The sequence below is a fragment of the Apis laboriosa genome, unplaced genomic scaffold, assembly GCF_014066325.1.
Source record: "Apis laboriosa isolate Shangri-la unplaced genomic scaffold, ASM1406632v1 scaffold35_cov144, whole genome shotgun sequence".
NCBI classification, from domain to species: Eukaryota; Metazoa; Arthropoda; class Insecta; order Hymenoptera; family Apidae; genus Apis; species Apis laboriosa.
Window position 1 is genome coordinate 739802 of NW_025222966.1, and position 14573 is coordinate 754374.

Below are 14573 nucleotides of genomic sequence, written 5' to 3' on the forward strand. Positions count from 1 at the left end.
TACATCATTTTGTATATTTATATTCATTTAAATAGCAAAATTCTGGAACCCTTAACTCTAATACTTTTATAAAATTTTTTGAAATATTCAAACAGTAATCTTTAAAATTACTGGCTACAAATATGTTAATAATTTTAGATTTTCTCTATTATTTTATTTCTGCAGAATGAATTAATAAATATTAGACTTAGGTGTGAATAAAATGAAAGTTCAAATTTGTTTTAAAATGATAGACTAATACCAGAGTTTGAAAGATGAAAAAATTGAAAAAAAGTATATTTTTTCAATCTTTTCATGCGATGTCTAAAAAGAATCAAGAAATTACAATATAACATTATTTAATTTTTAACGAGGTTCATAATTTGAACAAATTCAATACCAATAAAACAATCTCTATCAAAAATGTAAAAAAAATCATATGCTAATCATCTCGATATAACATTTTATACAACTCAAACTATACAATTTCTTTATCTTAACTATATTTACACGAAATCAAATTTCCCATAACATAAGTAAACAAAACAGGATAATGAAGCGTACAGCGCAACGAACAACGAGCACATAAAAAGAGGACAGTTCTCCACACCGGTTAAGATACGGATTCTAATCAGCTCTACGTTTACAACTTTCTAACTATCTCTGCCATTGTAACGTAACACGATTCACACGAGACAGAGAAACTTTATAGTGAATCGGAAGGTATCGAACTTGCTCAGAGTTCAAACAGAGGTGAAGAAAGTATGACATGACCCAGAAAAATATAAATCTGTCGCAATGTGACGAACAAAAATTTAAAGATTAATCAAAATGGATAAAAAGAAAGGGAAAAAAGTCAAAGAAAGATTTAGATCTATTCACAATGTATTTAATCATTAAAACTTTAAATTAAAGATTTACTTCCTTTATTTTTGAATCTCTTCAAACTACTATTTCTTTAGAATTTTGAACATTTATTTATTCCTTTTATATATAATTAAAATTAATTATTTATAATTAATAATTTGTTGCATGTGAATACATATTTGAATATGTTTTAACAGTATTATAGTGGTATAAATTACATGGAAATTATTAAGAATTTCATTTAGAAATTAATATTTAGAAAAAAAAAGATAACTTTCTTTGTATATCTTTTATAATCTTTGATTTCAATATTGGATTGACTTTAATTTGTGGAATATTGAAATAATTTATACTAATTAATTTAAAATAATGTAAAATTATATATTATAGCATAATTCCATTTTTTATTGATTGGATTTACATCATTATAATTTTCAGCCTTTCAAATGAAAATAAATAAATAATAATAATAAAAAAGAAAACAAAATGACATGAATTTCTTATTCATTTATACTTTAATTGTAGAGAAGAATGAATTAGAATGTCAAAATCACATGCATAAAAAAAAAATGAAAACTAATAAAATTATTACTTATACGTTTATAAGTAATTACTTATACTTTACTAATTTACCTGTAACAAGATAAACTGATGTCATTATATTCAAAATTATTTTTCACATTTATATTAAAAATTTATTTCAATAATCTTATAATAAGCATATTATCTATATAATATTAATGAAACGAAATCATTTTTCTTTATATACTTATACATACACTTGCACTGTTTTCCCCTACTCTCGAGAATCCAAAGATGAAGAAGACCTTGTATATTATGTTTATGGGCGTTCGAAGATCAAGACGAAGATCAACAGCTTCGTTGAGGCACATGATATCACGATGCATATTTTACAAAGGCGCTTCTTGTTCCACGGAGTAATTATATTTTAAGAGAGCATTTTCTGGAAATCCGTCGACAAGCTGCCGCAGGAAGTCGTTAATATGGGAAGTATTTCCTAATGATTTCGAAACATGTTTCTTAATAACCGTGGAGATCGAGCAAAATTGCAGTTAGGCACGAGATTAAGCTTGCATAATTTAACGATGGATGCAATAATTAATCCTCGTGAACGGTTTGTATTGACAGAAGATCGAATTAAAAATTCTTGATGCGTTCTAATAGCCACCTAGGTAGTTAAGATTAGAATAAGAAGTACGAACCTAAATCGAAGTGAGTGATAAAATCAGAATACAAAATAAAAATTAGAAATGAATAGAATACATTATAGAATAGAATTAGAAATGGAATATTCTTTATCGGAAACTAATTTGTTTATTAAAAAAAATTCATAGTCAAATATATGAAATAATTTACTTTATAATTTAAATTAAATGCAATGATTATTATTACGTTATTTATATTTCATCGAAACTCGATTCGCAAAATTAATAACATAAAGATGTTTGAAAATTTTCGATAAATTCTAAAATTATTTTGCATTTACATATAAGACATTAAAAAAAATAAAATGTAAAAAAAATATGCAAAACAATATGCAAATGAAAAATATCATCCAAAAAATTAATGGAATACACCATTGTTTATAATAAAAATATTATAAAATATACCTAATTGAATATTTTTTTAAATTTGTAAAAAATTTCTTGTTTTATTTTGCTTCTATCTGTCCATTTGAATAAAAACTATATTTATTATGATATTGCATTAAAAATATATCAGCCACTTCAAATTATCCAACTGTAAACAATTTTATCGATATTCAGAAACAAAAGAAATCAATTATATAAATAACAGTTACTGATAAATAAATTATCAGAAACTTACATATATATCTTAACAAGATACCATGCGAGAATCTTTTTTCGTATGAGTCTTTAAATAAGAATGCAAATATTGATTTCTCGAAAAATAATAGCCGTCGAATAATTTCATACAGCATGAATCTTGTAAGATGTTTTAATTACATCGTATTGTATATGCACAAAATAAAGTAATACATAAATAAGTATGTAATATATAAAGTAAATTATTAAACGCTGCAGGCATATGATATACATATACATATAGGTTATTTCGTTTAATTGGATACGGTCGAATATTTTATGAGGGGTTAAATTTTTAATAAAAAAAAGTCTTAATAAAAATTGTTTAATTTAAAAGATCATCATACTATGTACACAAAAATTTTTTTTTATAGATTGAATATATCAACTTCATTTTTTTTCAAAATTGTTGAAAAATTTTGAATACATTAATCGATTTATCTGAGCATTAACCTATTTAAAACATTTCTACTTAGTGGAATAAGAATACGATATTCTATTGTTCGTAATTTTTTTGTCTTTATATTTTACAAAATAAATTTTACAATAAATCTTAATAAATCTTTTATTTTACAAAGTGAAATAATATCTATCTTAAATTAATAATTTCTCAATATGAATTATTTTAATTAATACTTTTTTATAGGAATGTCCAAATTTATTGATTAAATTGACTTACAAAAAATATGGTGTTTCTTTTCTGAACCAATTTTTTTAAAAACATATGTATTCAAGAATTTTAATCTAAACATAATAGCATGTTATAATCTAGATTTAATGTTTTACACAATGTAAAAAAAAGTGTGAAAAAAATTTATTATAACTATATATAACAAAAGAAATTACAATGATGATTAAATTGTAACAAAGGTGATTAAATTTTTAGGGAATAATATAAATTATACTATGAATTTTCAATTACATAAATAATTAATTACATTTCTAATCACTGCATTGAAAAATTTGCTGCAATTTGCTATAATACTGTTAGAATCTATGATCTACAAGGTATCGTTTAAATTACTCGTAGAACGAGGTAAAAAATGAAAAAGTTACGTTTTAAAACGCATTTCAGGAAAATGTAGACGTGTGGTTAAGTTCAATCGAATTGCTACGAATGGAGATGAAATACCACTAAAACCGTAGATGATATCCGACCTAAATGCGATTTAAAACGTTCACTGATATATGAATCTAGCACTTCGGGAAGACGTATTGCTTTTCCAGATTGCTGCATTGATTGATCTTGAAAATATTGAGATTATCTAATCTCTTCATATACATGAACGAGATATCTCATACATCTTTTCATTAGGAATTTTTCATTCGCTGATATATAATTACTTAAGCAGAAATTTAAAAAAGAGAAAATTGTTGTGAATTTTATGAAAAAAAAAAAAATTATAAAATCATTATTATTAATTATTTATTATTTTGGTAATTAAATCGATTAGTTACAAAAATTATTACGATTTAATATAAAAATATATTAATAATTACTATATAAAGAAAAATATTATTCAATCATTTTTATTATTTTTATAGTGAAATATGTAAATATGAAATTTAAAGAAAAAATTAATAATAAGAAATTATTATTAAAAGTTAGTATGTGTAATATACATAAATAGAATAGATAGATGAATATATTTTGGTCGTGATAAATCATTATCAAATTCTACAAAGTTAATATAATTGAGATTTTTTATAATTTGAATCTTCTTTTCTTTGTGAAAGAATGCACGGATATAAGAAATCACGAAGGATTCAGAACCGCTATTCTGAGATTTCTTTCCAGAAGACGAGGAAGCCTGGTTGAAATGATTCATGCTACAATTGCAAGCATCACCCTTGAAAATCTTACTAATGAGAAGAGGCTCGATATTAAAATATGCAGAGAAACTCCACGGTAACGAGATCTTGATTTTATATGCGTTATAACAGTTACCAAATTTAATTGATTTTTCTACAATATTACACGATAAATCTCAGCATTATAAATTTTAATAATCTGACATACAAAACTTATAATTTCTTTTATTATAAGTTTCTTCTTCTATATTATACATATTATTATATATATTTCTTTAATTTAAAACACAACAAAAATAATATTAAATTATATTATATAAAAAAAATTTTTAGTATTAAATGAAATATGATTTATATGTTAGAACTAAAGATATATTTTATAAAAAGTTAAAACTAAAAGAAAATCGATTAAAATAAAAAATATCGATTCATAGAATATTTCATAGAATAATAAAATGATCAAAAAAATCATATGCCATTTTCACTACATTTTAAAAGTAATGTAACATTTCAATATGGTTAATTTGCAATTTTTTTTTTTTTTTTTAATAAAAATAGAAAAGAAATGCGCAATGTATGATCTTCAACGAATGCGAAACTTATATTTGAAATATACTTATACGCGAAATATTCATTATAATTAGGTAAGAAAAAGTATTTATATAAATTTAATCACTTATATAATTTAATATTTATATAATTTAATCACTTCTTATAATTTTTTTTGGTTAATTAATATTGTATATAAAAAATACAAAATTTATTCGAAAATAATATTGAATTGAAATAATGGTTAATCAATTAAAATACTCAAATATAACATATTTTAACATTATTTTTAACATTTTTATTACAAAAATTTTTAATTTGATGTGGTTTAATATCTTATAATTCATAAAAAATATGGAAATCTTACCTATATTTCAGATTGATTGTCCATCCTTCGGATATTTTCTCCTCTGAAACAGTAATAAAATAAAATTTCATTTTTAATTATATTGATAATCAAATAATAAAAGAATTTTACAAAAAGAATTTTAAGAATCTAAAACAAATTTATTACACTTCATAAAAAAATTATTATGTTTTGTTTACTATGGATTAAATATAGCGAAATTTCTTATTAGAACTTTCAAAGAAAAAAAAAACGATCACAGATACAATTTTAAATAATAAGGAAGATAATTGAAAATAAGAATGTCGTAACAAATTTAATGAAACTAATTGTGTTTCACTAAGACGCTCAATTGTTAATTAAAATGAATAAAGCGAATAGAGTGAAAAAAATTTAGAGCAAATAATAAACAGAAGTTTTTTGAATCTGTGCGAATTAAAAGATGCAATATTTGAAATTTAAAATTTAACATAAACAAATTTCATAACTATTGATATATATATATATATATATTGCTTTGTAAACAATTTTATGTAAGATAGTAAAAAATTCTCATACTTGAATTTAAATGAATTTTTTAATTAAATCATTATACAATTTGTTTATAACTTATTTAATTGATAATTGACATTTTCACATTTATAACGTAAAAGAAAAAATGAAATTAAATGCAAAATAATTAAAAATACAATTACAATGTGCAATCAATTTGGATTAAATTCCTATTTAAATTAAATTCAATATTCATCAAAACTAAATATACACATGTAAAAAAAGACATATAATGAATACTATCTACATATTTACACGACGTAAGTAAATAACGTTGTTAATTATAATAACAATTTCATTGCTACTTCACAATAATAAAACGTATACGTCAAATAACGTCAATAACGCATATCAAACATAATCTTTAAACAATGTTATAAGAATAATTCTATAATTGAAATAATAAATATTAATTAAACGTCATCTTAATCTAAATCATATATCAACAAACAATATCGTTTTGGAAACAAAATTTTGTCCATAAAATTAATAATAGATACAACTTTCATGAAACAATCAATTTCAATAGCAATTTTTGTAATGGGAGCAATATTCGACCGATAACATTTGATCATTCAGCGCAAGCATCTCGTAACATTCAGCACAAGGTTGCGGTCGTTTCCTCTCACTCCGCTTCTGAGTTCTGTTTAAGGTTGAATTAATTAGGTAAGAAACGCGCATGAGAGAATCAGTAATGTTTCCATTGCGAATTCACGCAGCGGGAAGCACATTTTTTCTTGTAGGCAAGGAACATCCATGCGAATTCAATGTATGGATACACGGCGCACGTGGAAAAATATAACGTAATAATTCCGGGAGGAAGAGCGGTCCATTTATAGTGTACAATTAAGCATTGTGACTGAATTATTCGACAAGAATACCGTATACCGTTCGTTAATCATGTAATTAGTCAATTGCTAATTGCCCGAGTTCGCATGAGCTTGTTCACTCGCCTTGAAAGTGTATTAATCCTTATTACGATACTTTTATATTTCTTCTTTTTCAATTCCTCAGAATATAAAAAACAATGTAACAAAAACTTTGTAAAAAATATAAAATCAAGAATAAAAAAATCATGGCGGGAAAATTGGAATGAAAACAAAGAATATGTGTACATATTGATGTACTACCGTTTTTGTTAATTAATAAGCAATAAGTCAATGATAATATAAATGTTTTTTGCTATATGATTTGAAAATCGATTTATGAAATAATAATCATGATTCTCGATTTTCGATTATGGCGCATGGTTTTTATAAGCACCTTAGTAATTGATTCGTTTCCGTTTCATTGAAAGTAAATAATTTGTTGCACTAGTTCAGTTTATTTGTACAGTTTCTAATATAATATTTACTTATAATATATATATATATATTTATATTTATATTTAAACTTCAAATTTAATTGGTAACTTTATTAACTATATGTTAATATAATTTACTATATAATAATAATTGCTATATACATTTGATTTAATTCATACTACATTTAAGATATAAATTTTTTTTTTGTGGTATCGATAAATGTGTATGTACACATTACATAATGTGTTATCGCACAAAAGATAATTTAAATATGAATATATGAACATAAATGAAATTAAAACAAAATATTAAAAACAATCTCTTTTATATTAATTTTTTATTAAATTATAATTAGTTGAAATTGTAAAAAGAAAGTTAAGAAATAATTATGGATATTAAATAACCTCGCAAAATTCATGATATACTGAAAGGATATGTTCTATGCATACATGTGATATTTTTTATGAAGATGAATGTATCGAAAAGTAAGTAGCAATATTGTTATCAAATTAATACGAAATATTAGAAAATATAACGAAATACATTATTTCTCTGTCATTTGGTACATTTAGAATGCAAGAACGTATGTCATTTAAATAACGCCCACTTTTAACTCGAAGAGAGAGTAACAATTCGAAATACAATTTTCAATCGACGTTAATCATTTATGTAATTAGAGACATTATCATATCTATGTAAAAGAAAAAAAAATAATTGTTATTTCATTACATATTTGATAAAAAATCGTTACAAAATCGTAAAATTAACAAAATTTTAACGTATAATAGTATCGTAAGAATTTTATCCTGCGCGCGAATATGTATAAATTATGCTACTTACCTTATCGAATATTCGAATTTTCTTCACAGACCTGCGGATAATCACAGGAAACACAATAACACTATGTCACATGAACGAATATTCGTAAAAACCACTTAAAACAACGATGCAATCACCTCACGAAACGTCACACTCACTTTGGTCGGGCGGCCATTTTGCTACACACAATCTGAGTGAAGAACATTTTGATCTACGAAAGACAAGAGCTTGAAGTTAATCAACTACAATATGCTAGTAACTTTCAGGATACCAACATTATTCAATAATATTTGTGATTTAGTAAATAAATCTGACATGTTCAAAAATTAACTGGTATCATTAAATAATATTATTTACTTTTTTCGTACTAAATTATGAGTGATATTTAATCATATTTTGTCAATTATATTAATATATATTTATATATATAAATATATATATATATATTTAAATGATAGTTGCGTTTCTATATATATATATATATATATATATGTAATTTTGATTGGATGATTATATTCTAATGTGTTTTTTGAAACCTTTGCCATATGGCAATAGTGTACATTTAATGCGAATTAATTTATATAAAAGATCTAGTTATAATTAGATTTCTGAAATGGCGCCGCAATTGCGAATTTTATCTAATGTTATAGAGGTAATATGTACATATTTTTAATTTTTATGTCTTTTGATGTCATATGAATTAATTTTAAGAGTAATGTAATTTTTTAGCGTTTAAAAAACATAAAAAATGGTGTAACAGGTCATTTATATGGTGTAATGTATGATAATACATTAACAGTATTAACATTTAGCGTAAATATAATGAATAATATTGAAGTTAACATAAATCATACAATGTTACAATTACATATGTCTGCAGAAGTATATCTTTGTGGTATTTTACATGTTGGTGAATGTGAAGAAAAATTTATTGATGCATTTCAGGTAAAAATATTAAATATAGTTATAAATATATGAAAATATATTTATTTGTTTTATCTTTTTTATATTTTTATTTAGGATATTGATATCACAGATAATCCATTATTTTTAAAATATACACATGATAATTTAAAGATACAGGCATATTTTTATATTCATTTAAAACTTGAATCTATTAATGATATAAAAATCATTAATGAAAGTGATATTTGTCAAGAATTTATTTACATTCGATTAAGAGGAAGCTTACCATTAATTGCACAGGATGATAATATAATGGAAGTGTTAAAAGAATCAAGAAAAAATGTAAGCTTCATATCTTATATTTTATTAAAATTCTATTTATTATTAAATATAAATTAATCTTCTTCTAATAGATTGTGTCAGGAAAAATAGGAATTCATTTTCCATCAAAAAATGCTTTTCTTTTCAATAATGAAAATATTATAAAAGATATATCTTTAAAAGAGATTCTAAACATATCTGGTAATTATGAAGGAACTAGAAATATAAAAAAAGACATTATGAAACCTATGGGAATAGTGGTATGTTTTTTTATCGTTGTATTTGTTATTTCTCTGACATTTTTAGAAAAATTATATCAATTTTACTAAACTAACAGAATGCTGTAAATGCTTATATACTTTTAAAAATGTCTGGAGATAAACATTCTGAAGATAATATTAAATATGCACCAGTACTTCAATATATAAAACGTAAGAATATCATATGTTTTATTTATATTTTATAATATTAGATATTATACTTAAATATTTAAATATTTTATTAATTAATTTAAAGAAAATATTTATAATATAGGATCATTTAATAGTTTGGAATGCAATTTATTTATTGATACATTATCTTTGGTCAATATTAATGTAAGTTCAGCAGATTTATATGGAATATTGGTAGAATCTATGTGTCGAAATATTAAATTGGTAGAAAAATGTTTTGAAAATCAACTTCAAAGATCAGAAACACCCATAAAACTTCCAATACCTATACATTTTAAACCTCAAGGTTTTGGACATTTGATCACAGTAGTCTATCCAAATGGTTATAGTGATAAAGAAACAAGTAAATTTTTCTATTTCATTATGATATGAACTTTGTCATATTTATATAATATAATTTACATATTATTAAATTTCAGTAGAATATCGTGAAAATTTACATAAAATTTTGGGATTAGATATGACAAGACCTTATTTCCGTTGCGGAAATGCTGTAAAATTTTGTAATGATTCAAAAACAGAAAGTATACTTATAAATCCTCATGAAGCAATTGTGGTAAAGGATGGTATGTTTAATTTAATAATAAGTACATTTCTATTTTTATTTTTATTTCAATTTCTATTTTTAAATATTTTTTATAAATTTCTTTATTAGATATAATAAACAGCAATTGGAAAGTACAAATTGTACAAGGTTTATATATATATTATCATTATATGCAAGATAATTTTGATGATAATGGGTGGGGATGTGCATATAGATCTCTACAAACTATTATTTCATGGTTTAGGTAATTTTAATATATAATAAAATAAATATATAAATTTTATTTAATTTTATTTAATTCTAAATTAATTATTACAGATTACAAGGTTATACTGAAATACCAATACCATCACATCGTGTAATACAAAAATGTTTAGTTGATATAGGCGACAAACCTTCAAATTTTATTAATAGTAAACAATGGATTGGTTCTACGGAAGTAGGTTTTGTATTAGAAAGTCTTTTGGATATCAGTGTTAAAGTACTCTGTGCGTCTACAGGTGAAGAAGTATCATCATTAGCTCCAAATCTACTACATCATTTTCAAACACAGGGTACACCAATAATGATTGGTAATTAACTTTTTTTATATTTGTTAATAAAAATAATTGTCCATTGTTTCCTATATAAATAAATTGTAGGTGGAGGAGTATTAGCACATACAATTTTAGGAATTAGTTATGATCAAATTACTGGAGATGTTAAATTTTTAATCTTAGATCCTCATTATGTAGGCCCTGAACATTTGCCAACTATAATAAATAAAGGATGGTGTGGATGGAAATCAAAAGATTTTTGGAAAAAAGATGCATTTTATAATATGTGTCTTCCTCAGAGGCCAGTATGTATTTGATTATAAAAATTAAAAATTCAAAAAAAGTTATACATAATAATAATATTGACAGTGTTCAAAATTATTTAAGATCAAATAGTGAATAAACAATGTAGTATATGTTTGAATGCTATAGATAATGTTATATATTATATATATAATATATGTTATATATATAATATCTACATACACATTTCATTATAAAATAGACATATACGTAAAAAAGAATGCAAATTATATTTTATTATACAAATATTTGCATTTGACAGTTGATATCAAAAAGTATATAATACTAAAAAAAACATTGTTATTTGTATTTCTTTTCATAGTTATTTTTTATAGTTAAAATTAATTGTATATTAAATGCATTTTCAAAATAATTCTATAAATTAATTCTATGAATAACAATATTTAATGCTTCAAGTAATCATTCCAATTTCTTACATTGATATTGTTTTATTCTATTCTTGTAAAAATTTCGAGATATAATTTCTTGAAATTAATATTGTTGCAAAATTATATTCTTTTGTGATTAATTTTTATAAACTCTTTTCTTATTAGAAACAAATTTATTCTATTATATCTACTATTACATATTTTAAAAGAAATTCCTAAGTTGATGAATTATTAAACATTTTCTAGTAATTTATTTTCATTTAAATGATTATCTTTGATGAAATTATATTTTATGAAAATATCGTTTTAATTTATTAAATCTAAAAAAAACTTATTAAATATAAATGTAAGTATTTGTATTTAGATATATTTTTAATTTCTCTAAGCTATTTATGAAAACAAATGTAACTTGCGATTTTTTGAAAAATCATACACATGTTATTGGAGCAAAAAAAAGAAAAAAAGATACAAGTTCTTTTAAAAAAATAGCACAAAAAATTTTTATTAGATTTTTTTTCAAAAAAACTTTTATCAGAGAGATTTTTTTTCAAAACTTTTTATCAATAAGAATATCTCTGATATTTGAAATCTCTGATATATTGAAAATTATATAATTAATTTATAAATTAATATTAAAAATTAAAATAATTAAAATTAAAAATATTAAAATGATATTAAAAATATTATGCCTGCCATTGAAAGAATTTGTGTTGATATTTTTTGCAAAAACAGAAATTGATTTCTATAAATCTAATTTTTATAGTATCAAATATCTTTATGTTCAAAATAACTATTATATTTAGAAGTTATTTAATATATAATAATATATATAATGTAATATTATATAGTATTTAAAAGAAACAAATATTATAATATTAAAGTTATTATATGCTATATTTTTATGATTCTCTATAGAACTGAAGAATTTTATAATTTTGTAAATTTAAATGTACATTTTATATATATATATTGAATTTTTTGTATAAATATATTTTAAAGAATTTTTGTTGAAAAAAATATATAATTAATTGTTATTTGTTCAATATTAAATAATTTTTTTATTAAAAATGAAATAAAAAATAATTTTATTTCCTACACTTTATAACACGAAACTATTATATGCATAATTTATTTAATATTACATATTTTTATACAGATTTTTGTAAAAGTTGTGCAAAACGATTTGTAATTAAAAGTGAAACATCTATAAATCTATCAACGCAATTAGTTAAACATGTTTCTGTTCGGCTGTCCAATTTGACTCCTGGTTTATCAATACATTTATCCCAACAAATATCGTTGAACTCATGAATCTAAAATTATATTAATATATTATATAATAACATAATAACAAAATTATATAATGACATAAAATTTGCATTTATCAAATATTTTATTACGAAATCTAAATTGAATGTTACATGTATAAATACTAATATATGCCGAATAATTAACCTCTTCGACGTTTTTAGAACAAATTTCAAATTGTTTAAAAATATTTATAAATACTTTTAGCTTTAAATTATTTTATAAAAACTATTACCTGAGCTTGAATTAACGCTTTCTGTTTTTCAGCTATAACAAATTCTTGTAATTCTCCACTTCCAATCTTATTATCTTCCATAATATCATCACTCATTTTTTGGATATATCTTATTTCTCTTATTTTTACTAAATAATTTATTTAAAATTTCCAAAATTTTATATTTTACTTTATTTCCGGCACACACGTGGTTTAATAATTGATAATTACTAAAATTGTTTATCAATGATAATCTAGTATTTTATATATTTCATGTATGTTATGAACTAGTTCTATAAGTTCTTACAAAATGTTACTATATAGTTACTGAATTGTATAAAAAATTTAATTATTATTCTATTATTATTTTAATTTATTATAAGAAAATATTAAACACAATATTAAAAAAATATATTTTAATAATAATATATTATATATTTTAATAATAATATAAATGTCCAATAGAATCAATTTAAAATTTCTTTTTATATAACTTAAAAAAAAAAATAAAAAATTTATTATTTGAATAACTAAATATAATTTTTGTATAAAATATAAGGTGTACGAAAAAATAATATGAAGTATATTTTAATGATAAAAGAACATTTATTATATATTTTTATACATATTATAATTTTTCTATAAATTTGTATTATATGTTATTAATAAGGTTATATTAATAAGGTTATATTTTACTTTCACATTTATATACATACATGTGTGTGTGTGTGTGTGTGTATGATGTATAAAAAAATTCGTTAAAAAAAAAAAGAATTATTATTTTTAAATTATGTTTTTATATTTAAAAAAATTATATAACAATTTTGATGATGTTACTAAAATATTAAGGCATAACTTATAATATTAAACATTTGAGAATATACTTCTATTTAATAATTATAAAAAATAATATATTAATTTTATATTTACTAAAATCTTAATAATTTTATTTAACAATGATTTTATTCAAAATATATTTATTCTTTAATTTCTTTGGTAAAATATTTGGTAAAATATTTTTCTACATTTTATTTGTTTTATAAATTTTCAAATTTAATTTATCATAAATATTTATACAATATAATTTTATAATAATTTATTGATATAATGCTCTAATTGATTGAATTTTATTATTTATTATAACAGATAAATCTAACCTTTATAATTTTGATGATGAAAAAAATAAATCTAGATTCTCGTGAACAATGATTTACATATAAACACGATTAACATCAAAAGATTTATTTGAATAAAATTATTTTACAAAATCATAAATATAATAAAATTTTATAATTAATAATCGTAATATATTATTAATATATTATTAATAATTGTGATGTGAATAAAAATTGTATAATTTAAAATTTTTATTTCGTCATGGTCATTAATATTTAATTAATCATTGTATTTGAATCATGCTATCTCATGATTTCATTCGTATATTGTACTGTTATATATATATATATATATGCATATATATATATGCAAATATGCATCACGTGCAATTGATCACACCACTTGT

The 14573-nt window shown here is 21.5% G+C and overlaps 3 protein-coding genes across 7 annotated transcripts in view; 1 reads left to right on the plus strand and 2 right to left on the minus strand.

Annotated features, from left to right (window-relative positions):
• Positions 1-8303, minus strand: part of LOC122715446 (tyrosine-protein kinase CSK-like) — a 23310-nt gene extending 15007 nt beyond the window's left edge. The window contains exons 1-2 of one of the 2 annotated variants that reach the window (XM_043937651.1): positions 8097-8303; positions 5422-5464 (exon numbers count right to left, since the gene is read on the minus strand). The gene's annotated coding sequence lies outside the window, so the exon portion shown is untranslated. The remainder of the gene's footprint in view (positions 1-5421; positions 5465-8096) is intronic. The other variant, XM_043937650.1, reaches the window with a different exon arrangement.
• A 283-nt stretch (positions 8304-8586) lies between these two features.
• On the plus strand, positions 8587-11334 carry LOC122715450 (ufm1-specific protease 2). Of its 4 annotated transcripts, XR_006346839.1 has the most exons (11): positions 8587-8727; positions 8805-9020; positions 9096-9323; positions 9395-9562; positions 9640-9733; positions 9837-10097; positions 10174-10320; positions 10410-10545; positions 10620-10740; positions 10802-10873; positions 10943-11084. XR_006346839.1 is itself a non-coding variant. In XM_043937658.1 (10 exons), exons 1-10 carry the CDS (start codon positions 8689-8691, stop codon positions 11152-11154), a joined length of 1755 nt encoding a protein of 584 aa, XP_043793593.1. In that variant the 5' UTR covers positions 8587-8688; the 3' UTR covers positions 11155-11334. The 4 variants fall into 4 exon arrangements, 3 of the variants coding, with proteins under 3 accessions (XP_043793593.1, XP_043793595.1, XP_043793594.1); XM_043937658.1 differs by having other exon boundaries at positions 10620-10873; positions 10943-11334; XM_043937660.1 differs by having other exon boundaries at positions 10620-10873; positions 11036-11334.
• A 1263-nt stretch (positions 11335-12597) lies between these two features.
• LOC122715481 (mitochondrial import inner membrane translocase subunit Tim8) lies at positions 12598-13286 on the minus strand. The gene is made up of 2 exons (XM_043937708.1): positions 13073-13286; positions 12598-12842 (listed from the first exon to the last, which is right to left on the minus strand). Exons 1-2 carry the CDS (start codon positions 13166-13168, stop codon positions 12678-12680), a joined length of 261 nt encoding a protein of 86 aa, XP_043793643.1. The 5' UTR covers positions 13169-13286; the 3' UTR covers positions 12598-12677.
• Positions 13287-14573: the final 1287 nt, after the last annotated feature.